This window comes from Macaca nemestrina, chromosome 7 (genome assembly GCF_043159975.1).
Source record: "Macaca nemestrina isolate mMacNem1 chromosome 7, mMacNem.hap1, whole genome shotgun sequence".
Lineage (NCBI taxonomy): Eukaryota > Metazoa > Chordata > Mammalia > Primates > Cercopithecidae > Macaca > Macaca nemestrina.
In genome coordinates, this window is record NC_092131.1 from 119,514,409 (window position 1) to 119,539,542 (window position 25,134).

Genomic DNA, 25,134 nt, shown 5'->3' on the forward strand with positions numbered 1-25,134 from the left:
AGGCTTTTGCCATGGAGATTTGGTATAAATCATCAGAGAAGCATGAAACTTTTTCCCCCATGCCTTATTGAACACGTTATCAACAAATCACCTTTTTCAATCACATTTTCCTTTAAGAAGTTCCTTTGGGCCAACTTGCATAGACTCTTATTCCCAGAATGAGCAAACTTGGGCCATTCAATCCAGTGCTCTCTAACCTGAGTTGGAGGACCCTGGCTCCTCAAGCACTACTGGTGGGGTGGTGGGGGAGATTTTTTACCCCCACCTACAAAAGCTGCCCTACCTTAGGCTGTTACATGTATGAAAATTCTCATACAATTTTAAATTTAAAGAGCATTCTGAATGCCACTAATTGAATCTGACTTCTTATACAGATGGAGAAATGGAACCCAAGGAAAGAAAATAACTTCCCCAGGGACACATAGTGAGATAGATGTGAAACTACAGCTAGAACTCAGGTCTCTGGCTTTCCGCCCCGTGCTTCTTAGTCTTCAGGGATTTAAAACGAGCCAGAGACTCAAATGCTTTCCAACACCAAACCCTTGCCAAAGGATGATGGAGCACCCCTTCCTCTGGATACTGGGGTAATAAATGATCAGAAAGCCTCCATCTCCCTCTCTAGGCTCTAGGAGACAAGCTAGGCGAACAAAATTAAGGTAATGTAAGGTAGGATATGATAAACATTATGAGAGAGACCAAAAATTATTGCTAGGGGAGTTTACAAATCGGAGAATTTCTTTTCTGGCTACAGAGATTTTGTGTTCATGGGAGTGACTGTATTTGAGTTGGCTCTCAAATCATGAACAGAAGATGAACAACTTCTGATAAACTTCTGATAAAATTCAGATTTTCATTTACAAGCAGCCATTCTGGCCTCAGCAGACATGTCCAGAATGACATTATCATACATGTCTGTACCGGGACCATGTGCAGTCTTATAGCTCAGAATGTCATAATTACATTTGTAATCCCTCTTTCTGCAATGATATCATTTACTTCCAGCACAAACCCAGATTGTGTGTGTGTAAAAATGCACAACCTGCCAACTTTGTTGGAAGCAGAACTAGTGTCAGGGCATGTCTTGTTTTATTCCCCTTTAAGAAATGTTTTTTAAACTTTTGGCAATTTCATCTTAAAAACATAAGACACCTTTTTTTTTTTTTTCTTTTTTTTGAGACAGTCTCACTCTGTCACCCAGGCTGCAGTGCAGTGGCATGATCTCGGCTCACTGCAACCTCCGCCTCCTGGGTTCAAGCGATTCTTCTGCCTCAGTCTCCTGAGTAGCTAGGTCTACAGGCGCATGGCACCACGCCCGACTAATTTTTGTATTTTTAGTAGAGACTGGGTTTCACTATATTGGCCAGGCTGGTCTTGAACTCCTGATGTCATGATCTGCCCACCTCGGCCTCCCAAAGTGTTAGGATTACAGGCATGAGCCACTGCACCCAGCCAAAACTACAAGACAAATTTTTAGACCTTATCCCCGACAGCTCTATCCAGGAAAGAGGCTGTAGCAGGAGGCAAGTCACACATTAGAGTGGGGCTCATTTTCAGGGTAGGCTCTAGACTCTTGGTCCTTAAACAGGGATGTGCTTGTAATCACCTGGGGAGTTTGTTAGGCATCCAGATTCCTGGGGCACATTATCAGAACCCCCTTAGGTTTATGGCAAGATCAAGTGGATTTATTCATATATCATTCCTCAAGTAATATCTACTGTGTGTTGTGGTTTTAAGATGTAATTGCCAAAAGTTAAACTTTTTCTTTCCTCAAAGAGCAAGAGATACCCCGCATCAGGAATGGGATGGCTAATGCAAACTGCAACCCTATAGAATACGCACCTCAATACAGATACCACAGACTGGGTGGTGTCTATATTGAGGTGCATATTCTATGGGGCTGCAGCTTGCATTATTTGTCCAAAGCCAGTGTCCATTCACCTGGTTAGGAGCACAGAGAAGGGAGCTACTTTGGTTCTAGTGCAGCTTAAAGGCCTATGAAGCCATAGTCCATAATTAAAGGGATTACCAGAGGGAGTGTCTGGTATACTACATTTAGGTGCCTAGTACTGCACAATCATTGCCATCTTCATGAATGTGACATCTAATCCTGACCCCTCTTGTCTAGCTCTGGCGGAAATTTGCTCGTCTCGCCTGTAACTTTGTGGTCATCTTCATTCCCTGGGAAATGAGGATAAAGAAAATTGAGAGTAAGTATTTACACTTGGAGAGTGGAGCAGGAATGCAATACTAGTGGCCAATCACAGCCTAAGGAGAGTCTGCTGTGTTCTGGTCCTTATGCTGTGCAGCTGAGGACACTCTTATAGCAGGGTCACCGGACTCCACATGGGACAACAGATCCAGAAGACAAAATACTTGTCCCCACCACCTGCCAGGATGGGAACAGTCTCGATGTAGGCCTTTCCACATTCCGCTGTGGCTCTGCTGTTCTCTCCCAGTTCATTCCTTCAGTCAGATAAAATGCAAACCCCGAAAGGATCAGGTGAAAACCTATGAGAATGAATAAGAGGGTAGCTCAGGGAACTGCAAAACACAAATACAAAAATCTGCATTTTCATAGAGATAATTGTGCCCATTTAGAAAACATGCGCCAATAAATAAATAAATCATGTCCATGATCACACTGACACACACAGTATCTGGAATAGATTTAACAATAAGTCCAAAGTAAAGGAAACTGTAAAATTATACCACAGGATATAAAAGTCTTGTTAAAACGCATACAAAGATTTAATATTTGGAAAATGTTAATTTTCCCAAAATTAATTTACAAGTTTGATGCAATCAAATAAAAATCTCAATGTATTGTTTCTAAGTATTTAACAAAATGATCATAAAACTTATAGGAAGAAAAATATCCAAGAGATTAATTTAAAAAGTATAAAGAAGAATGCAAATGAAGTTGTAAGATCAAGATATTAAAATATATCATAAAGCTACAACAACTGAAGCAGTATAGCATAGTGTGGGAATTGACTGGCAAATCAAAGGAGTAAGAAAAAATTCAGGAACAGATAGGAATACACTTAGACTTTTAGAATTTTAGCATGCAATAATTATTGAAGTCAGTCTGAATTACTGCATAAATATCACTGGAACAATTGGTTCAATTGTTTTAAAGAGTAAGTTTAATTCCTTCACTTGAAATTCCATTACATATTTGAATAGACAATAGATACTATGATTGCAGAATGGAGACATATCTAATCATAAAAGTGAAGGAGGAAAAAGTACTGTTATATTTAATTACCTAAAAAAATAAAATTTACATACATAAAAAATAAAGCTAAAAGTTAGATGACAAACTGGGAAAAACATGTTGAATATTTAAATGGATCAAACAATTTGATATGCTGGCAGAAATGTAAATTAGGACAGTATTTCTTTTTTAAAAAGTTTTAATATGTACCAAAAGTCTTCAAAATGTTACATACTTCGGTAATATGCTTCCGTTTCCTAAAAACAAAACAATAAAAAAAACAAAAACAGAGAAAACCATAATAAACTAAACAAACAAGGCTGCAGCCACTGCCATTAGTGCTGTACCCAGGTTGTCTTTCCTTGGCTGGTCTACCCTTTCCTCTGCTGTTGAGTATGGACTGCTTGTCACTCAGCTGCTCCCCTTCAGGGAATTGCCCCAGGACTACCTCCTATCACACCAATCCCACACTCACCAGCCGGAGTCTAGAGGCAGTGACCATTAACAGAGCAGGATTCAAGTCTGATCCCTTGCTCCCAGTGGGACCAACTCAGTGGTGCAATTCATGCTGCAGAGCTCCTGATGGGATAGACTCAGCTAGGCTGCAGCTAAGATGGTGCCCTTCCCTGGCTCTTTCCCCTGACCTTCCCTGACTCCTTCACATCTTCTCTATGGAGAGTGCTTCCTCAACAAATCACCTGTAGCCAAATCCCTTTCTCAAGCTCTGCTTCTAGGAAACCTTATCTTAGACAGAAATTATTTATTATAGAACTATTCACCCTGGTGAACAGTTGGAAATGTCCTAAATGTCAAGTCGTGGGGAATAGTTTAAATCAGTTATGGAAAATTCACTTAATGGAACAATAAAATTTATGTTATAGAATAGTATTTTTGGCAAGAGAAAATGCTTGTAATATATTGATAATTGAAGATGTATGCTGGAGAGAAATGCCAATCTTATACAAAAACACTATTTGCATAGGATAATTGTGGAAGGTTACACTAAAAGTTTAATAGAAAGTAATTCTAATAGTGATTTTAATTTAGTGATCACAGAATAGGTAATTTTTCTTGTCCTTGTGATGTTTTGTGTTTTGCTACTCATTATGACAAACATAAACTAGATTTGAAATGCAAATTTAAGAGTTTTTTTTTTTTTTTTAATGACATGAAACTACCTACTCCAGAATGTTGTGGAATTGTTGCCTACGTCCTCATCTAAGTTATTCTATGCTCCTGGATTTTCTCAATAGTTATAAATTTGTTTTTACTATGCTTTTTATTTTAGAATAAGTTTAGATGTATAGAAAAGTCGGAAAGAGAGTTCCTTTGTACTCTTCACCCACTGTCCACTATTGTGAGCATCTAGCAAATTGTGTTTTATCTTGAAATTAAGGCAAAAAAAACCCTTAGCAAAATCCTTGAAATTCTCAAAATGATGCAAAATAGATAAGAAATATACCAAATTCTTAAAAGATGCTGATACTTGTTAACATACATGAAATATTAGAAATTTGATAAGACCATTTTAGATGAATATGTCATTAGTGAAGTGACTATCAAATAGCATTTTAGGCAAACTAGAGATTTTTCCTGCCTGTAAAACTGATAGATATTCAGGCGCATCTTGATCTGTCTAAGTTAACACTCAGGAAGGAACACCCCGATTGGTACAATAATGGCATTCTTACTCTATCTCCTGTGGATGTAAGAAAAGTTATGGTGTTCTTTTTGTAGGATTTCTTGCACTATGAGGATTTTACTTAAACTGTTCTCATTATCTTGTCTGTCTTTAGGTCATTTTGGATCTGGCGTTGCCTCCTATTTCATATTCTTGAGATGGTTATTTGGAATTAATATTGTGCTCACCATTATGACAGGTGCTTTTATTGTCATTCCAGAGGTAAGGTGTTTCAGGAGAGAAAAAAGTACCACTCGTTAAAAAGAGGAGACATTACAGCAGTCGCATAAAATGGCTCCTCTGGTTGTGATTGTGGGGAGGAACATACATGTGTTTGAGTAAAGCAGGGCTTGGCAAACTTTTTCTGTAAAGGGCCACAGAATAAATACTTTAGGCTTCGTGGGCTATTTGGTGTCCGTCACAATGACTCAAATTTGCCATGTAGCATGAAAGCACCCATAGACAGTATATCAACCAGTGGATGTGGCTGTGTTTCAATACAATTTGATTTATGAATACTGAAATTTGAATTTTATATAAATTCTTTTGATTTTTTTCCCCAACCACTTAAAAATGCAAAACTATTCTTAGCTCTTGGGCCATACAAAAAGGCCACAGGCTGGACTTGGCCAACCGGCCAGTTTGCCAGTCCAAAGTTGAAATAATATCCAGACCATGTACATTATTCAGGTTATGGGTACACTAAACCCCAGATGATATAGCACGATATATCCATGTAACAAAACCACGCTTGTGCCTCTTACATTTATATAAATTAAAGAAATAAAATCCATTTTCAACTAAACGTTATCCTCAAAAAGTAAATGGGCCATTTCCCAACAGGGGCCTTAATAATCCACCTGTAGAAACCATGTCTAGCTGAGAGAGAGCACACCCAGGTGAGCTCTAGTCAGGCAAAAAGAAAATCTGGCCACCTAAGATTAATTTTTCATTAATGAAAATCAAGCAGAAATCCACCCCCTGGAGATCTCTTATGTGTGGCATTTTCACAAGCACATGGAGATCAATCTCTCATTTTCTCCTGGCCCCCTCCCACCCAGAGGACCACATAACAAGCCTTCTTCTCTCACCAGCTGATTGCAGGCCAGCCCTTTGGAAGCACGGCCAGAAAGACCATCCCCAAGGAGCAGGTTTCATCAGCCCAAGACCTGGACACCGTTTGGTCTCTGGGGGTGAGGTTGATGCTTGGCCACACTCTTGTCTTGAGGGAAGGGGTGGATGGGCCACAGTTCTGAGACCTGGGAATGGGAACCAGAAATGACACTGAGTGTTTTCTTTGCAGGGCTACCTCCAGTACTCAGTCCTCTTCTACGGATACTATGGCAGGGAGAGGAAGATCGGGAGAGCTGGCTACCGGCTGCCCTTGGCATATTTCCTAGTGGGGATGGCAGTGTTTGCTTACAGCTTCATCATTCTTTTAAAAAAGTATGACTGCTCGATTTCTCAAAATACATATCAAGCATTATGATATGTGTAATGTCATCTAATCTTGTCAATAGCCCTGTAAAGTTAAGACATAGCTGTATCCATTTTACAGATGAGAAGACCAAAGCTAAAAGAGGCATGTTCATTTTAACAAGTACTTATTGAACACTTACTGCTTTGTACTAGGTCCTATATTAGGCCTGGAAATACAAGAATCATATAGATTTACCAGTTCATGTAATTTTAGACAATGCAGTAGCTGCACCAATAGGGACATAAGCAATATGATCTAGGTGGCCAGAGGTTGCAGAAAGCAAAACGTCCTCCTTTGGTTGTATGTTTGTTTGCCTGTGATCTAGCTACAAATTTTGCGAAGGCCAGGCTTGTGTGTGCTGTGATTCAGTTGGCACCTCTAGGTCATCACCGGAGGAGGCAAAATGCAAAAGAAACAATCTGGTGGGGTTAGGAGCCCTGCACCACCCTCACTGTGAAACCTGCAGGAGCTCACCTTCCTTCCCTGGGCCTCATCTGTAAAATGGGCACGTTGGCTCAGAACATCACCAGGTTCCCTTCTGGCTTACCATTCCAAGCTTCCGTGTGGGAGCTAGAGAAATGCAGACTGACAAGGAGGCTCCAAACCCCCGGAAAAGCTGGCCCCACCCATGCTGGCTCACCTGCTGCTTCTGCTTGATTGTGTAACCACCGTTCATCGCCCTACCCACTTATGGAATGTTAGCAAAATGCAGATAGAAGTGGTTTGGGGTAAAAGAGACAATAAACAAATAAACAATACTTGAGGATGTGCATAATGACCTGGGGGCCTTCAGTTCCCCTGAAGCTTTCCAGGTTAGCTCCTGGTGGCTTCCAGGACCCACATCGAAGACTCGGCCCTTTACTAGACATACAATGTAAGAGACAGATTAGAGCAAACTTGGAAGCAAGAAATATGGATGGAAAGGAGAGCTTATTGCGGGAGAAAGGCTCTGAAAAGTAGGGAGAGTTTCACCTAAGGAGGGTTCATGACTCCTGCCTTCAAATATCTAAAGAAATATGTGAAAGAGGGACCCAGCATGTTATGTGGAGTCCCATGGGGTAGAGTTCCCACGGGAAGGAGCTCCAAGAAGACTGATTCAAAGGAAATATTTTTATTTCACAATCACAGCTGCACAGAGATGAGAAAAGCTGGCTACTGGGGCACACACACCTGCAGTGACCTGCTGGGTACCACAGTGGTGGGACCCCTTGTCAAATGAACTCATACAATAATGGGCCATCACAGTTTTCACGCTGTTCCAAACTGTTGCTGAGGTCACAAGCACAGGCTGAAATCCAGTCTGTGCTGTGCTGTCCAAGCCGTGACCTGAGGAGCTGCGTCCACCCAGAGGGGAGCAGCCTATTCTAATTCACACAGGCTCCGTGGGTGCTAGCTCCAGCCCCCTATTCCTGAGACTCCTATAACCTGTTTGTGCTCCTCTTTGGCAGGATGGCTAAGAACTCCCGCATGAGCCTTGCCAGTGCTTCCAATGAAAACTACACCTTCTGCTGGCGGGTGTTCTGTGCCTGGGATTACCTCATTGGAAACCCAGAGGCTGCAGAGAGCAAAACAGCTGCCATCGTGAACAGCATCAGGGTGAGTGAGTGGGCCTGTGCAGCCTGCGGGGGTGGGCAGCCCGGGGTCAGAGCCAGCCGCCAGTCCTCAGCTGGAAGCCAGAACCATCCTTTTCCCATTGATGTTCATTGTCCAGGGCAGTTGTTTCCAAAGTGAGGTGAACATGCTCCAGGAAATGTACCAAATGACTCAATGAAGGGAGGCAGAAACATTTTGAAACTTCTTTCTTTTTAAATTTTTCCGTTTTATCCTTTTAAAATTTCAGTTTGTATATTTTAGATAATTTACATAATGGATTATTACCATGTTGCATGTATATAACCTGAAAATGAATGGATACATATATGTGAGGGATATAGACTTTTACTTCTAACTTAGAAAATAATGCAATCAAAAATATTCAGAGACTTAGCTCTATTGAACTATACAGACAGCTAAATGGTGCACTATTTTGAGAAAAAAAATTACTTAATTTAAATTATTACAGCCATACTATCTCCCAATCCCTCTTCCCAACTGCCAATATATTTTTTCAATTGATTATTAGATCATTGATATCTAATTAATTTACATCAATTGAATCCTTCAGAATAAAGTCCTAGACAATGAAGGTATGAGCTAAATTACTGGGTAAATTATTTCTAATGATTTATAATTAATGATGATGCTAAGCTTTTATTGCTGTATGTATTTTTCTTAAAGGAAGCTATACTGGAAGAACAGGAGAAAAAGAAAAGCAAAAACCTGTAGGTATTATTACTCCCCATGTTGAATTCATTGATAAGTTTTGTTTTTAGTTTGGTACAAAAACTACCAGATCATCTATATCTTATTTTGATAATTGTCAGGCAGCTCTTCTTTCTTCCTTTCTCATAATGTGATCTGAGGGAACTGAATGACTTTTTCCTTAGCAATATTTAGGATGACTTCATCCTTCCATAGATCCTGTAATAAGGGTGAGAGGGTCTGAAATTGACCAGTTTCTTATTTCTTACTCTTTTACTTAGATAATAAAAGAGGTACTTTGAGCACCAACTTATGCTGTTAAGACTAGCTTTATTTAGAAACAAGTCATAAGACACAAATATTATCCAGTTGATGTTCACAAGCCTTTCAAGATGATTTCCTAGGTTCAAGATTCTTCTCGGGATCTTGAGAGCTATGCTGGTGAGGGTGAAGCCCTTCAACCAGAGAACTAATGAAAGGGAAAGCCATTCCCAGGGAAGGGCAATGGCCCTGACTTCATGGAGACAGGTAGATCTGTTCATCCCACATCCTTACTGGTTATTTAGCCCTCATGATTACTTTCTACAGTGCAGAAAGCCCTTTCAGAGGACTTGTAGAAAAGGACATGGGGAATTAAGGAAACACACCCAGCCTCTGGAATAATGACGGAGCTTAAGGAGTGGGAGAGGAGTCGAAAAGGGCTGTCCATAGGGAGTCAGAAGACATGGATTCTAGTCCTCTCTTTGTCATTAATGTCGATGACCTGGGAAATGCTTCTGAACTTCATGAACTGGAAGTTCCTCACCTACAAAATAAAAGTATGGGATTCTGCCATCTGATTCTCCCTCTGTAGTTCTCCTCCACCAGAGTTGGTAATAATAATAACCTACTGTGCCATGTTGTCATTTTTACCAAGCAAAGTGACATTTATCGTCTCATTTGGGAATGTTTCCTCACTGTGCAAATCAAGGGCCAAAACACATGTAGAGGGAGGTGTTATGACCTGCCCAAGGTCCCCAGTGGGTAGAAATTTCATGGAGAAGATGGTATACCTTGGGTGTCCCTTCAAATCCTCTTGGCCATACCTTTCTCCAGCCCTTGCTACTGGGCAGGACTGTGCAGGCTACCACCAGCTGCATGCATGTACCCCTTGCTAGTACCCACTGTTTGGTGCCCCAGGGATCTTCTGAGGCTGCTGTGTAGGGCATCCACAAGATCCCAGTCAACACACATGCACATGCAACCAAGAGGCTGGGTGCAATGCTGGGAGTGAATGCTCATGGAGCTACCCTGGACCGCTGGGAATAGAATAAATGCTTTCCTATTTCGCACTGGGCAGACAGTTCCGTCAGGCATTTCATAAGTCCCTCAGAAGGCCCTGCATTTGCCTCTAGCTGCTGCCAGCCCCACTGCATATCCTTGTACTGATGGCCCCTCTTTCCTGCTCCACTCCAGGACCTGCACTCCTGGTTTCTGGGATCACTTTCCACATAAACTACCTACAAAAAGGCCTGGGATTCCAGGCCTTAGCCAGGCTCAGACAAGCTCCAAAGTTGGCAGAAGAAGGTACCTTCAAAATAGGCCAATCGAAGTCAGACAGGGAGTTGTTCTCCAGTGTTAGAAAAAAAATGGATGTGTTTCAGTTAAAACCAGAAACATGTATGTAAGTACTAGAATCATTACTGATTCACACATCTGCCCTCACTATCAGAGGCATATGAGAAGTGAGACCAAATTAGGAAAGAGATGAGCCCCGTGTCTCCCACTAGTTGCTCCTTTATTTACTTATTCATCTAGCAAATATTTATGAAGCATCCATATATGCTAAGCCTGTTTTAAGAGCTGAAGATAACAGCATTGAAAAAGGCTAAAAAGCTTAGAGCTTTCTTCTAAAGGGAAAAGACAATTAAGAAACTACCAAAGGAATACAGTCAGATGTTGCATAGCGATGGGATTGCATTCTAAGAAACGTGTCTTAACACAATGTTGTCCTTGTGTGAACATCATAAAATGTACTTACACAAACCTAGATGGTATAGCCTACTACACACCTAGGCTATATAGTGTAGCCAATTACTCCTAGGCTGCAAACCTGAACAGCATGCCACTTGTACTAAATACTGTAGGCAATTGTAACACAATGGTATTCGTGTATGTAAACATATCTAGACATAGAAAGGTACAATAAAATGTGGTATAAAAGATTTAAAAATGGTACACCTGTATAGGGCACTTACCATGAATTAGCTTGCAGGACAGGAAGTTGCTCTGAGTGAGTCAGTGAATGAGTGATGAGTGAATGTGAAGGCCCAGGGCACAATTGCATACTAGCGTAGACTTTATAAACACTCTATATTTAGGCTACACTAAATTTATTTCTTAAGGTTTCTTTCTTTAATAGTAAATTAATCTTAGTTTACTGTCACTTGTTTATGAACTCTTAAATTTTAAAAACTGACTCTTTTGTAATACTTAAAACACAAACACATGGTACAGCTGTACAAAAAACATTTTTCTTTGTATCCTTATTCTACAAGCTTTGTCTTATTTTGATTTTTATTTTTTTTTTACTTTTTACACTTTTTTGTTAAAAACTAAGACCAGGCCAGACATGGTGGTGTGCACCTGTAATCCCAGCACTTTGGGAGGCCGAGGTGGGCAGATCACCTGAGGTCAGGAGTTTTGAGACAAGCCTAACCAACATGGGAAAATCCCGTCTCCACTAAAAATACAAAAATTAGCCAGACGTGGTGGCAAGCGCCTGTAATCCCAGCTACTCAGGAGACTGTATCGCTTGAACCCAGGAGGCAGAGGTTGCAGTGAGCTGAGATTGCACCATCGCGCTCCAGCCTGGGCAACAAGAGCAAAATGCCGTCTCAAAACAAAACAAAACAAAACAAAAACAAACAAACAAACAAAAAAACAAAAGACTAACACACACATTAGCCTAGGCCTGCACAGGGTCAGGATAATCAATATCACTGCCTTCGGCCTCCACATCTTGTCCCACTGGAAGGTCTTCAGGGGCAATAACACGCACGGAGGTGTCATCTCTTATGGTAACAGTGCCTTACCCTGGATGCCTCCTGAAGGACCTGCCTGAGGCTGTTTTACAGTTAACATTTTGTTTTAAATAAGTAGAAGTATACCCTAAAATAATGATTTTAAAAAGTATAGTAAATACCTAAGCCAGTAACAGCCACTTAATATCATTATCAAATATGTATTGTACATACTTGCATGTACTATACTTTTATACAACTGGTAGTGCAGTAGGCTTGTTTACACCAGCATCACTACAAACATGTGAGGGCAATGCATTGTGCTACAATATCCTAGGCCGTAGGAGTTTTTCAGCTCCATTATAATCTTATGGAACACCGTCGTATAGCATTCCGTCATTGACCAAATTGCCATTGTGCAGCACATGACTGTACAATGTCATATTCATTATATGGGATGACAGGCAGAATCATGTGTCCTCCCTTCCTCTCTTCTTCCCTGCCTTCCTTCCTCCCTCCCTCTGCTGAACACATTTACTTGAATTCCTATATCTTTAATGTGCATACCACAAGACTCCAATTTTAAGTAGCAAAGCTAGAACTGAAACCCAAATAACTGTCTCTAAAACCAGAGGCGTTTATTTGTTCGTCTGTTTGTTTCAAGCCCCACTGATGCAGGCTGGTTGAATTTATGACTGGTTGTTGATCTCTTAGGAAATGAGGAATTCTAGGGTATGGGGTGAGGTGGGCTGGAAGAGCACTGATGCTTCAGGGCAGAGAATCCTCTTGGCAGTGGATGTGTTCCAGTCCCCAAGTAGTGTTGTCTTTGCATCGCGGTGCTGTGAGCAGGACCCTGTGTGCTGTCCTCATGCCTGCTTCTCTCCCCAGGGCAGTGACCATCTGCCTGAGGATTATTGCCAACATCCTGGTGCTTCTCTCATTGGCTGGAAGCATTTATCTCATCTACTTTGTGGTGGACCGGTCCCAGAAGCTGGAGCAGTCGAAGAAGGAGCTGACACTTTGGGAAAAGAATGAGGTACCAACTGCCATTACCCGCAGCACCCTAGAAAAGAGACATAGCCAGGCACGGTGGCTCATGCCTGTAATCCCAGCACTTTGGGAGGCAGGTGGATCACTTGAGGTCAGGAGTTCGAGCCCAGCCTGGCCAACATGGTGAAACCCTGTCTCTACTAAAAATACAAAAATCAGCTGGGTGTGGTGGTGCACACCTGTAGTCCCAGCTACTTGGGAGGCTGAGGCAGGAGACTCTCTTGAACCCAGGCGACAGAGGCTGCAGTGAGCCAAGATCATGCCACTGCACTCCAGTGTGGGCAACAGAGTGAGACCGTCTCAAAAAAACAAAAACAAAAATAAAAACACGAGAGAGAGAGAGACAGAAAAGTAGCCTGCCTCTTTGTTCCTTATGTGGGTTAGGTGGGAATACCTCTAGGAAAAAACTTTAGTCCTCTTGTCCTAGAGCATGGACTATAAGGACTTTGAGCCAGAAGGGCAATTTTATTCATCTCCTTTGGGAAAGAGTTTGATTCAAAAACGCCTTCAAGCATTCACACTGTTCTCTACCTTGAGCCCCACCGACTGTGTTTTGCCTTTTGCACATCTGTTTCTTCACATCCATGTTCCACAGATTGATTCTACCTGCAGATTGGAATTAACAACTGCACATATTCCATCGCATGGATTAAAGTTCACCAGGTGCCATTTGTGAATATTTAGGTAGTTTCTGAATATCTAAATGACAAATAATGCTTCCAGAACCAGCTCTACACAAATGGTTTATTTTTTAAACAATCATCTTCCCCCGACCTCCGTTTTGTGAATATTCTCATAAATAGAAAATCACCAAGTGAATGCTTATGAATAATTTTGGAATTCTAAATATTCATTTTAAGACCATTGTCCTGAAAAGTTGGCCCAATTTATCTGTACATATTTGAAAGGCAGAAATAGCACAAAAACCACCTCTCAGATCATTTCTATGAAAATTATTACCCCCTGTTGGGATTTAAAAAGAAAGGTGTGTAAGATGGTCATCAATTTGCCATGTGCATATTTATCAATGTACAGTAATTTATCAAAATCTGAGTCTACTCTACCCTAGGTAACCTTTTCCCATGCCTCTATTTTATGCCAATTGAATTACTGTGTACTTGTATGTTTACAGATAGAAATATGAATAATTTTTTAAAGATATATTCAGAAATTATTTCTTATTTTATCTCAAACATCTGTACCAGCTAAAACTCCTCTTTCTTCTGCTGTAAGTACAGAGAAACAAAAGCCGGGCATAATTCTCTAGATAATTAATCTTCCATGTACAGAAAGAATATTACATTACCTCTCAGGCTTTCCTTTTCTATTGGTAATAGTTGCAGTTATTTCCGTCTTCCATCCAAGGTCAGGGAAGTATAAATACTGTGAGATGGTAATTGGGGAAATTGTGGCAGAAATGTTAGTGAATCCTTTTTGCTTTTTGAGTCAAGGTTTCACTCTGTTGCCCAGGCTGGAGTGCAGTGGTCCAATCACAGCTCACAGCAGCCTCGAACTTCTGGGCTCAAGAAATTCTTCTGCCACAGTTTCCCAACAAGCTGGGACCATAGGCATTTGCCCCCGCTTTTTTTTATTGGTAGAGATGGGGTCTTGCTGTGTTGCCCAGGCTAATCTTGAATGCCTAGCCCCAAGCAATTCTCCTGCTTCAGCCTCCCAATGAGTTGGGACCATAGGCATGTGCCAGATTTTTTCTTTTTTTTTTTTTTTTTTTTGGTAGAAATGGAATCCTGCTGTGTTGCCCAGGCTGGTCTTCAATGCCTGGCCTCAAGCAATTCTCCTGCAGCCTCACAAGTCTCCCAAAGTGTTGGAATTACAGGTGTGAGCCACCACACGTGGCCTAGTGAATCCCAAATGGCGTGTATGAGTGTCCTCAGAACATTTAAGGAGAGTTCAAAAAAAAAAAAAAAAAAAAAAAAAGGCCATGATAAAGTGGTGGCCGCCTTTTGAAAAAAGCTAATTAGCAGAGATTTGGGGAGATTTTCCATGGAGGATCCAAGGACCCTGTGGATACCCACTGATCCAATATTAGTGAAAGAGATCAAATGCACATGGTGAGGCTTGATCAGGGGTCCTGGGAATGCCTGGCTCTGGCATGTGCTCTCTCAACAGGTCAGTGTGGTGGTCTCCCTCGTCACCATGATAGCACCATCAGCCTTTGACCTCATTGCTGCCTTAGAGATGTACCACCCCAGGACCACGCTGCGCTTCCAGCTTGCAAGGTACAACAGTCCTGCCCAGAAATGCCACCTGTGGCTCACCCATGTGCCCACTCACAGTGGGAATGTAAGTGCCTCAAGAACCAGGGCTTGCTTCTTTTCTCTCAGACACTCAGCACAGAACTTTACGTATGGATGCAACTCAAGAAAAGCATAACCCAAGAGGAGGGATGGGGAGGAGGCAGGAGAATAGAAGGAGGAAGGGAGGAGGAGGACCAGGATGACAAGGGTAGAAGAAATGGATGAAAAGGAATGAAGAAGAAGAAGAGGATGAGGAGGAGGAGGAGAAAGGAAAGAAAGAAAGGAAGAACAGGCAGAAAAAGAGGACACAAAAGGGAACCAAGGGTTGGGTGCAGTGGCTCACGCCTGTAATCCCAGCACTTTGGGAGGCCAAGGCGCGTGGATCACCTGAGGTCGGGAGTTCAAGACCAGCCTAACCAACATGGAGAAACCCTGTCTCTACTAAAAAAAAAAAAAATAGCTGGGCGTGGTGGTGCATGCCTGTAATCCCAGCTACTCAGGAGGCTGAGGCAAGAGAATCGCTTGAACTAGGAAGGCAGAGGTTGCGGTGAGCCGAGATCACGCCACTGCACTCCAGCCTGGGCAACAAAAGCAAAACTCCAAAACAAACAAACAAACAAATGAACAAAAGGGAACCAAGAAGAGGACTGGCAGTGTGTTTGGTTTTCCTCACTGTTCTGTTTTCTCCGTGGTTTAACTCTGAGTGGTGAGAGGGACGCATGTTGTTTTTCCAGATGCAATAAGAACAGTCAACGCTTTGTGGACAGTTCCCCTAAAGTATAGACTCAAAGAGTTCCTTGTGGATATGCCTGGAAGCTTTGCCAGGATGGTCAGTGGCTGTGACAGCAGGTGGTTGGGGAAGACTGGTGTACCCAAGGGAACGTCCTGGAACACCTTCTGTGGGAGTCGGAACAGCCACACTCATTTTGAGCACTGGCTTTATCAGTATTTTCCTGAAAAATCTGCCTGTCCTCCCTGGAGTATGGTCTCTTCATCTACAAATTCAGCTACTGTAGTAGGGCTGGGTGAGGCATTGTTAAACTGAATGTGGCAGAGGGAGGCAGTGAGAGCCCTTCTTACCTGCTCACACCTTCACCCTGGTCTACACTGGTTTCTCCCCGTTTCCTTTTGTAACACCTAACAACATTCTATAGAACTAATTTTCCACAGACTACTTTGGGAAGATTTGCTCTCATTCAGGAATTGGCAAACATTTCCCAAAAAGAACTAGATAGTAAATATTTGTGGTTTTGTGGGTAAGTCTGTATCACCACTACTCAACTCTAAGGTTCTAGCATGAAAGCAGCCACAGACCATAAGGCGATGAACAGGTGTGGTCGTGTTCCAATACAACTTTACTGACAAAAATAGGCAAGGGTATGGTTTGGCTTGAAAGCCGTAATTTCCAACTCCTGAAATTCAAAGAGAGAAAACATGACTAGGAAGAGCATGGAGTTGGTCAAACCTTCATGGCCCAGGGCAGATCTGGGATGAGCCTCTCAGCTCCCTGGCTCAGATTCCTTGTTCTTTCTGCTCCATCCAACATGTCTTTTGACCTGCAAGAGAGAAGCTCCTTCCTCACTAGCAAGTATTGGGTGGAATCAATTCCATTATTGCATTTGGTCTAAAGGCAATGCTATTATATAAATTGGCCTCATTATTCATGTTCAAAACTAGAGAAACAGAGGCATCAGAGACTTCCCCCAGACAAATTAGGGCTAATTCTGGTAATAAACATAAGACATATTATTTCAGTTCCATTAACTCACCAGCAGACTGTATTAGCTTCTATCCAAGGCATAGAGTGATGGTAATGCTGAGACAGCAGGAGAGGAAATGCATTCAATCCTTCCTTTGGCCACCACTTACTGAATACACACTGAGGGACTTGCCTTGTACTCAGTACTGTAAGTGCATTGTGCCCACGGGAATCCTTTCTCAATTCAGAGGGAGAGCCGATGTGAGCTACAATGCTACCCCCTGGAGACACCACTTTCCTGTTTCTCTGCCCACTGCCTGCACACGGGTGGTCAACTCTATACTTGAGGAGATGTGGAAGGCCTGGGGAGATGGTTTCAACTTGGAGTCTTTTCCTCAAGATAAAGATGCTTTCCCATCAACTTTCTCAATTGGTTTCATGATTCTCCCATCAATTGGTTTCATTTTTCTCTAAGGGCTACGTGTGGTCTCACTGAAGTGTGTATAAACCTGTCATTTCCTTTCTCACTTCATTTTCCCAGACAGGTTTCCAGTAAGACCCAAGGCTGCATCCTGGAAATTCCATGATGTGTTTTCAAAACCTTCCAGCACTGGGGAAGCTGACATCAAGTCTTTGATCATTGGCTGATCCAGACTGTTTCTGGCAGATTCCATTCACTCCCAGTGGCTGACAGGGTGTAGCTGTACCCACAGCTTTTCAGTGCTTCTGAGGGGCCCAGCCTGCATTTCAGAAGTGGAGCACTGAGGTCCCGAAATTGCATTCTGCTGCTTTTTAATTGTGTGAACTTGAGCTGGTGACTTAGCTCCCTCTGTGCTTCATACACTTGTACCTTAAGTGGGGATTATTACAGAGCTGTTGTGAGGATCAAGTGAGATAACGCATGGGAAATCAATTCATAAACCAGAAAGCATGACTCATAAACCACATGTTAGGGCCCCACTTCCTAAACTCACACTTTCTGCTACACTAGTGTTTGTAAAGTACAGATCCAAGGATAGGCTATAGCAGAATCACCTGGAAAGGCTGTAAAATGATTTTCAGAGCCCTTCCAGACCTACTAAGGGTGGATTCTGGAATTCTCTCTTTTTAAAAATGCCCTCGAGGTGACTCTAAAGGAAACCAAGTGTGGCAGCCACTGCCTTAATACATCTATGACAGTCTCCAGAACCATATGGGGGCTCTAGAACCGTGGACTTGTGTGTCATGGTCTTGTCTCTCAAGGTGGGCTTGTGGCTTTCAGGGTCCTTGTGCTGTATCTGGGAAATCTCTACAGCCTGATCATTGCTCTCCTGGACAAGGTTAACAGCATGAGCATTGAGGTGAGCGTCCATTCCAGAGAGTTGTCTGCCCCACCTCTGCCCTCTCTGCTACCTCCTCCCAACACCAGGGTCATCATCGTGGACAGGATCACTGATTGTACTTGTACTCCATAATCATGTGCAAAACTTGACTTTGCTGGAGTCTTCTCAAGGTAAGGAGAGAAAAATTATCCTTGCTTCCCATATAAAGAAATTCAGGCTACAGTGCATGGCTGGTAAGTGATGGTGCTGGGATGAGAACTCCAGAATTTTTGACTCTTTATATCATACTATCCCATTTCTTTGAATCCCATCAGGAAAAGGCTATCAACAGCTATTGCAAATGATCACAGGAAGAGCAGAAGGCCATGAGACTCACTTAGCAAGTCAGGACAGAATAATCATTTCATGGGGAACAGTTCAGAATGGACTTACTATCCCAGCCCAGCAGGAGTATCTGCTCCCAGCCTAGGGTATCTTTGATGTCCCCCTTTTTTTTTTTTTTTTCTTTCTTGAGACAGGGCCTCACTTTGTTGCCCAGGCTGGAGTGCAGTGGCACAAGCACTGCTCACTGCAGCCTCAACCTCCCTGGGCTCAAGTGGTACTCCCATTTTAGCCTCCAGAGTACCTGGGACTAGAGCTGCATGCCACCATATTTGGCTATTTTTTTTTAAATTTTTTTATAGAGATGGGGTTTCACCATGTTGCTCAGGCTGGTCTCAGGCTCCTGGACTCAAGTGATTCCACTGCCTTGGTCTCCCAAAGTGCTGGGATTACAGATATGAGGCATCACACCCAACCTGGTGTGCACTTTCAACCTGTCCCACCTATTAGGATATCCTGAATGGTGGAGGAAAGGGAGGAAGGGAGGGGTTGCTCTTTTAGGGTTATATGCCCAAGGCATACCACACTAACATCAAATTTCAAGGCTTATAGGCAGATGAAGCCACAGAGAGTCATTTTTCTGCATTGGGGCTTTGAGGTTACACAGACCTGGGTCTTTACCTGACACTTACTAGCAGCGTGACCTTGAGCATTAGGCTTCAACTCACTGAGTTTCAATCTTATCTGAACATGGGGTAATAATCCTTATCTAAAGCTCTTCTGAGGATAAGTAGAGTTAACATGTGTTACCTGAAACAGTTTCTGACCCTTACTAGGGATGAATAAATACTATCCATTACACCACTGTGTTCCCTTATTGGGGCCAACTCTAGTCAAGTGGTGGTCTAGAAAGAGAAAGAGGATGAATGATTACTCCCAAGCAATGCAATGACACCCTTGGGGTCCATGATGGATTCTCATTTACAAATATGTGGACCGCCATTTTTCTTTCTCACCTCCTTCCCTCTCTCTCTCTCTCCCTAGGAAATGGCTACCAAAAATAACACAAGTCATTGGATAGATTCTACCACCTTCTTTGCAACCAGGACAGCCCCTGAAGAAGAGAAATGGTCCACATCTCGGCCTGGAATGGGGCTCAGGAGAAACAGCACATGGGCCTTGGAAGAGACCAGCATTTCAGCTTACACCATGCCTCTCATAAAGGCGAACAGGACTAGCCTCTACCCTCAGAGTCCACAAGACCAGTGCTGGGAGACATACGTCGGTCAGGTGGTTCTCTTTACCCTTACAAAGTGCTGTCATATCCATCTCATCACTTAACCCCTGCAACTCTCTGAGCTGTCCCTGCCCCATCTTATAGAAAAAGAAAGAAAAGTTCAGTAAGGTTTATGATTTTCCAAGTCTCAAAATTAGAAAAGAAAAGTAATCAGTGCAAAGACTCAGACAATATTGACCATGTGCTGGGTCCTGTCCCAAATGCTTGGTCCTCATAAGAGTCCTATTATTGTTAACCTTATAGGCACAGATGAGGAAACTGAGGCACAGGTGGTCAAGTACTTGCCCAAGGACACAGATAGTAAAGAGCACAATGAAGTCCTAAGCCCAGGAATTTGCTCCAAAATCTGTACCCTTAACCATGTTGTACAGAAAACCTCAACACCAAGGTATTAGCCCATGGAAATGAGTCACCAGCCTCGAGTCTCCAGCAGCTCAGAACCACAGACCTTATATTCCTTCCTAGTTTCATGTGATGCTGGCCTCAGATATCAAAATTCACATTCAAATTACCCAATGTTTATTGAGCACCGTTTATGTACCAGAAGCTCAGTCCTCTGCCCACTGCAACTTACAAATATGAGAAATGAGGATGCCATTGGAGGGGCCCACTGGCTGGGGCCCACAGCAATGAACAGAGATTAGGAGCACCCCGAAGGAAGAGTGACCGTGGGAAGGGTGGGGCATGGTGGCATCCAGGGACACCCTGTGTTTCAGGAGATGCTGAAGCTCTCCATCATTGACATGCTCTTCACCGTGGCGAGCATTCTGCTCATAGACTTCTTCCGAGGACTTTTCGTGCGGTACTTAAGTGACTACTGGTGTTGGGATCTGGAAAACAAGTTTGTAAGTAAAATGCTGTGTCTGTTGGGAAAGTTTATATGGCCAAATCCATCCTTTCTCATGCTGAGGCTGGGAAACAGTCCAGCATAGCTGAGGGGCACACACGGAAAGAGAATACAAGTGGGAAGAGGAGACAGGTGCAGAAAGCTGAGCTTCTACTTCCTTGTTTTTTTTTTGTTTCTTTTTTGAGACAGGGTCTTGCTCAAGCGATCCTCCTGCCTCAGCCTCCCAAGTAGCTGGGACTACAGGCATGTGCCACCATGCCCAGCTAGTTTTAAAATTTTTTGTAGAGACGAGGTCTCACTATGTTGCCCAGGTTGGCCTTGAACTCCTGACTTGAACTCCTGCCTCAGCCTCTCGAAGTGCTGGGGTTACAGCACAAGTTACAAGGCCCAGCCCCACCCCTTCTTAACATTTACCATTTGCTGGGAGGGCCCCACAAGCACTGATCTCTAAGTGCTCATAAAAGCAAAGAAGTCTATATAAGTGTCTGTAATAAATGGGTTCATGCAAAGAACTTTGGAACTTGTTTAATACACAAGTTTATTTTCTCTTGCAGCCTGAATATGGAGAATTCAAAATAGCTGAGAATGTGCTACATTTAGTCTACAACCAAGGAATGATTTGGTAGGTATCAAAATTTCTTCTTGCCTTTGCTTACATCTCATCTGGGCTAAGATTTTAATTTACTTAGTCTGGATGGGGCACGGCCATAATAAACACAGTTATAAGCATTAAGAAAGGATGTTTCCAAGAGAACTATTTCACATGTATATTAATTTTATTGATGATTTCCTAAGAAATTTGCAGGAAGAAATTAAAAAGAAAATAATCCATGTTTAAGCTACTATTGGTCACAGCCAAAAAAAAAAAATCTGCACAGAAACTAGCAGAATACACTCTTAGGGAGGACTAGGGTAAGGCTGGGAGGAGAGGCTGCTTCTCCTTAGTGAGGAAGCAGCCTCTCCTCCCAGCCTTACCCTAGTCCTCCCTAAGAGTGTACTTCTGCTAGTTTCTGTGCAGATTTTTTTTTTTCTGGCCTGTGACCAATAGTAGCTTAAACATGGATTATTTTCTTTTTAATTTCTTCCTGCAAATTTCTTAGGAAATCATCAATAAAATTCATATACATGTGAAATAGTTCTCTTGGAAACATCCTTTCTTAATGCTATAACTGTGTTTATTACTGGCCGTGCCCCATCCAGACTAAGTAAATTAAAATCTCTAGCCCAGATGAGATGTAAGCAAAGGCAAGAAGAATTTTGATACCTACCAAATCATTCCCTTGGTTGTAGACTAAATGTAGCACATTCTCAGCTATTTTGAATTCTCCATATTCAGGCTGCAAGAGAAAATAAAACTTGTGTATTAAACAAGTTCCAAAGTTCTTTGCATGAACCCATTTATTACAGACACTTATATAGACTTCTTTGACTTTTATGGCACTTAGAGATCAGTGCTTGTGGGCCCCTCCAGCAAATGGTAAATGTTAAGAAGGGGTGGGGCTGGGCCTTGTAACTTGTGCTGTAACCCCAGCACTTCGAGAGGCTGAGGCAGGAGTTCAAGTCAGGAGATTGAGACCATCCTGGCTAACACGCTGAAACCCTGTCTCTATTAAAAAATACAAAAAGTTAGCCAGGCATGATGGCGGGTACCTGTAGTCCCAGCTACTCCGGAGGCTGAGGCAGGAGAATGACATGAACCCGGGAGGCGGAGCTTGCAGTGAGCTGAGATCATGCCACTGCACTCTAGCCTGGGTGACAGAGCAAAACTCCATCTCAATAAATAAATAAATAAATAAATAAATAAATAAATAAATAAATAAAAATAAATAATATGTGACACTTATTTAACAGTGCTAGATATCAAGTACTTTTCTACCTATAGTAACTAATTTAATCCTTATAGTAAACCCTTGAGGTAACTGCCATTACCTTCCCCTTTTTAAAGATGAGAAAACTGAAATGCAGAGAAGCTAAGTGTCTTGCCTAACATCCAACAGATAGTGACAACTGAACATTTCTTGTTAGAAACATTTTACTTATGAACATATTCTTATGTCTACGCTTATTTTCACACCACTAAACCCAAATTCCACAAGTATTAGATTGAATGCATATCCAATATAAACTGATTTAGACTGAAGTCTGAAGACAAGGGTTTTGTCGCCTAGTTGACATTTCTTTTCAGGGTGACCATAAGTCCCAGCTTTCCTGGGATCATCTGGTTCTTGCCTGTGGGCTCAGTTATTTCACTCCCCAAGTCTCCCAGGTTTGGATGATACAGGGTCTGGCTTAGCAACATGTCTTTGGTTTCCCCATATCTACCCTTGTTGTCTATCAACTGGATATTTACCTCTTCTATCACTATTGCAGAAGAGTAAACAAACTGAAATATGTGAGGATGCTTAATGCCATCTCCAGCAAAACTAGGTGCTCAACATATGTTGATTAAACCTGAAAGTCAGTAATTTATTAACATAGTCCTCATCATAGATAAACAAAACCAGGAGCTGGCCCCAAACAGTAGTTATCCATTATTTGCCTCCTTCCCAGAAGAGGATTTTCCTTTGCTCAACTGTGAAAAGAGAGACAAACAGTTGTCCTTTGCAAAGAGAATATTTTTAAATAGGATCAACACCCACCTTCAGTGACTTGTCTTATCTTTAGAAGGTGGAGGGTTGTGGTCTCGGGACTTCAGGGGCTTCTCCAGTTCTTTAAGCATAGGGTGTAAGCCCCAAAGTCTTAGAACCATGTTCCTACATGGGGCTTCCATAGTCCTGGGAGATAGGCTGGAAGAGAACAGATGCAAACTGACCTTCCTCATGGTTCCAGGATGGGGGCCTTCTTCTCCCCATGTCTCCCAGCATTCAACGTTCTCAAACTCATTGGGCTCATGTACCTGAGGAGCTGGGCTGTGCTGACCTGCAATGTGCCCCACCAGCAAGTATTTCGAGCCTCAAGGTGAGTAAGAATAAGATCTGATTATGCAGATATCTGTATACATACAATCCATGTCTGCCTTACCCAGGGGTCCTCTAGCAAGGAGTCCCGCCAACTCTCTTCCTGTCAAAATCCTGCCTGTCCTCCAATTTTATCTCCTCCAAGAGCCATTTCCAATGCCTTACTCTTTCAATGAATCCTCACTCCTCTTGAACTCATGACACTTTTAAAACTTTTTGCCAAAGTTTAATAATCCTTTAGAAAAAAGTATACAAATCATAAATGTTCAGCCTGATGAGTTTTCAAAAACTGAACACAAGGCACTCAGATCAAAAAACAAAACACAAATGGTACCCAGAGCATGCCCACTTGCATGCGATTCCAATCACTGCCAACTTCTAATGGCATAATTAGGCTTACCTAGCTTTTACTTGATGCAAACGTGATCACACACACACGGTATGTGCTCCTTTGTGCCCAACTGCTTCCACTCAACATTGTGTTTGTGAGATTCACCTCAGTGAGGAAATACACCCCAATTTCTTTATCCTTGGCTCCTGTTGATGGGCATGTAGGTTGCTTCCAGCTGTTAGCCATAATGAGTAATGCTGTCTTGGACATCCTAAGTGTCTTTGTTGCATATATACCTAGGAATGCAATTGCTGGGCCACAGGGCAGGCGTATGTTCACCTTTAGCAAATGGCACCAAAAGGTTTTCTAAAATGATCACCCCAGTTTACATGTCTAGCAGCATCATATGAGAGTTCCAATTGTTCTATAACCTTGCCAACACTTATTCTTTTATCTGTTTTAATTTTAGTCATTTTAGTGAATTCATAACACATTCTAAATACTTTGATTCGGTTATTTTACTTTGACATAATGGTTATGTGTGTCCGTATCAGTGGCTTTCAAACTTTTTGCTCATGACCTACTTGACAATGCATTTACATTTTATCTGGTGACAGCACACATATGTTAATACATTCAGAGATATATGTTTTGATATATTTATATATGTTGTATATATGTATATATATTTATTATATGTATGTATGTATGTATGTGTGTCTGTGGATAGAGAAAGAGAACGAAGTTTCACAACTTACCACTTTCTTACTACATTCTGTGCTCTCTGAAATTTTCTATTCTCTTCTAGTCAAGTCTTTTTCATGAGAGAGAGACAGAGAAACAGACCAACAGAGAGTACTAGCTGAAAGTAACTAGATTGACCCCTCATTCTCTTTTCTGAACTGTGTACAGGGCCTTGCACACCAAACAGGTCTAAGCTGCCCTCAGGGGAGCCCTGGGCATCCAAACTCCCTGACACTAGCTTAGGGCTCAGGGACCAGGACTTAATCAGACATAACACATACCCTGGGCAGCCATGTGCAGAGAAGTTGAGTGCAAATCACACCCAAGTGAGAGAGTCAGGAATCATAAACAAAAGAGCCAAACCATCCCGAGACATAAGAGACAAGTTTAAGCCTGGGAATAGCAGAGGGAACCATTAGGTAAGGACCCAGATGGATGGGCAATGCTTCTAAGATTTTTCCATAAATTGAGTTTACTGTGTGGAACTCCTTGGTGCCAGGGTGAGTTCACCACTCTCATGGTTTGAGGTGAACAGGTGCTCAGCAAATGTTTATTAGATCAACAGGTTGGGTGGGAGAGGTTTGAAGTTCCTTTGAATACTGATTTCTAGGTTTCTAAGCTGCATGTGAT

General features: G+C 42.2%; 1 protein-coding gene and 1 long non-coding RNA gene across 2 annotated transcripts in view; one reads left to right on the forward strand and one right to left on the reverse strand.

The window, feature by feature from the left end:
• Positions 1 to 25,134, reverse strand: part of LOC139364403 (uncharacterized) — a 115,299-nt gene that overhangs the window by 75,033 nt on the left and 15,132 nt on the right. The window contains exons 3-5 of the long non-coding RNA XR_011626259.1: positions 23,112 to 23,258; positions 5,990 to 6,157; positions 2,391 to 2,508 (exon numbers count right to left, since the gene is read on the reverse strand). This is a non-coding gene — a long non-coding RNA (uncharacterized lncRNA). The remainder of the gene's footprint in view (positions 1 to 2,390; positions 2,509 to 5,989; positions 6,158 to 23,111; positions 23,259 to 25,134) is intronic.
• The window catches only part of LOC105493089 (transmembrane channel like 3), a 41,706-nt gene that overhangs the window by 9,362 nt on the left and 7,210 nt on the right, over positions 1 to 25,134 (forward strand). Inside the window, exons 5-17 of the mRNA XM_024796377.2 lie at positions 2,126 to 2,207; positions 5,014 to 5,120; positions 5,993 to 6,091; positions 6,202 to 6,344; positions 7,827 to 7,974; positions 8,656 to 8,699; positions 12,570 to 12,717; positions 14,859 to 14,968; positions 17,947 to 18,025; positions 19,373 to 19,618; positions 20,342 to 20,470; positions 21,027 to 21,094; positions 23,302 to 23,430. Coding sequence (XP_024652145.2) covers positions 2,126 to 2,207; positions 5,014 to 5,120; positions 5,993 to 6,091; positions 6,202 to 6,344; positions 7,827 to 7,974; positions 8,656 to 8,699; positions 12,570 to 12,717; positions 14,859 to 14,968; positions 17,947 to 18,025; positions 19,373 to 19,618; positions 20,342 to 20,470; positions 21,027 to 21,094; positions 23,302 to 23,430 — 1,532 coding nt within the window. The remainder of the gene's footprint in view (positions 1 to 2,125; positions 2,208 to 5,013; positions 5,121 to 5,992; positions 6,092 to 6,201; positions 6,345 to 7,826; positions 7,975 to 8,655; positions 8,700 to 12,569; positions 12,718 to 14,858; positions 14,969 to 17,946; positions 18,026 to 19,372; positions 19,619 to 20,341; positions 20,471 to 21,026; positions 21,095 to 23,301; positions 23,431 to 25,134) is intronic.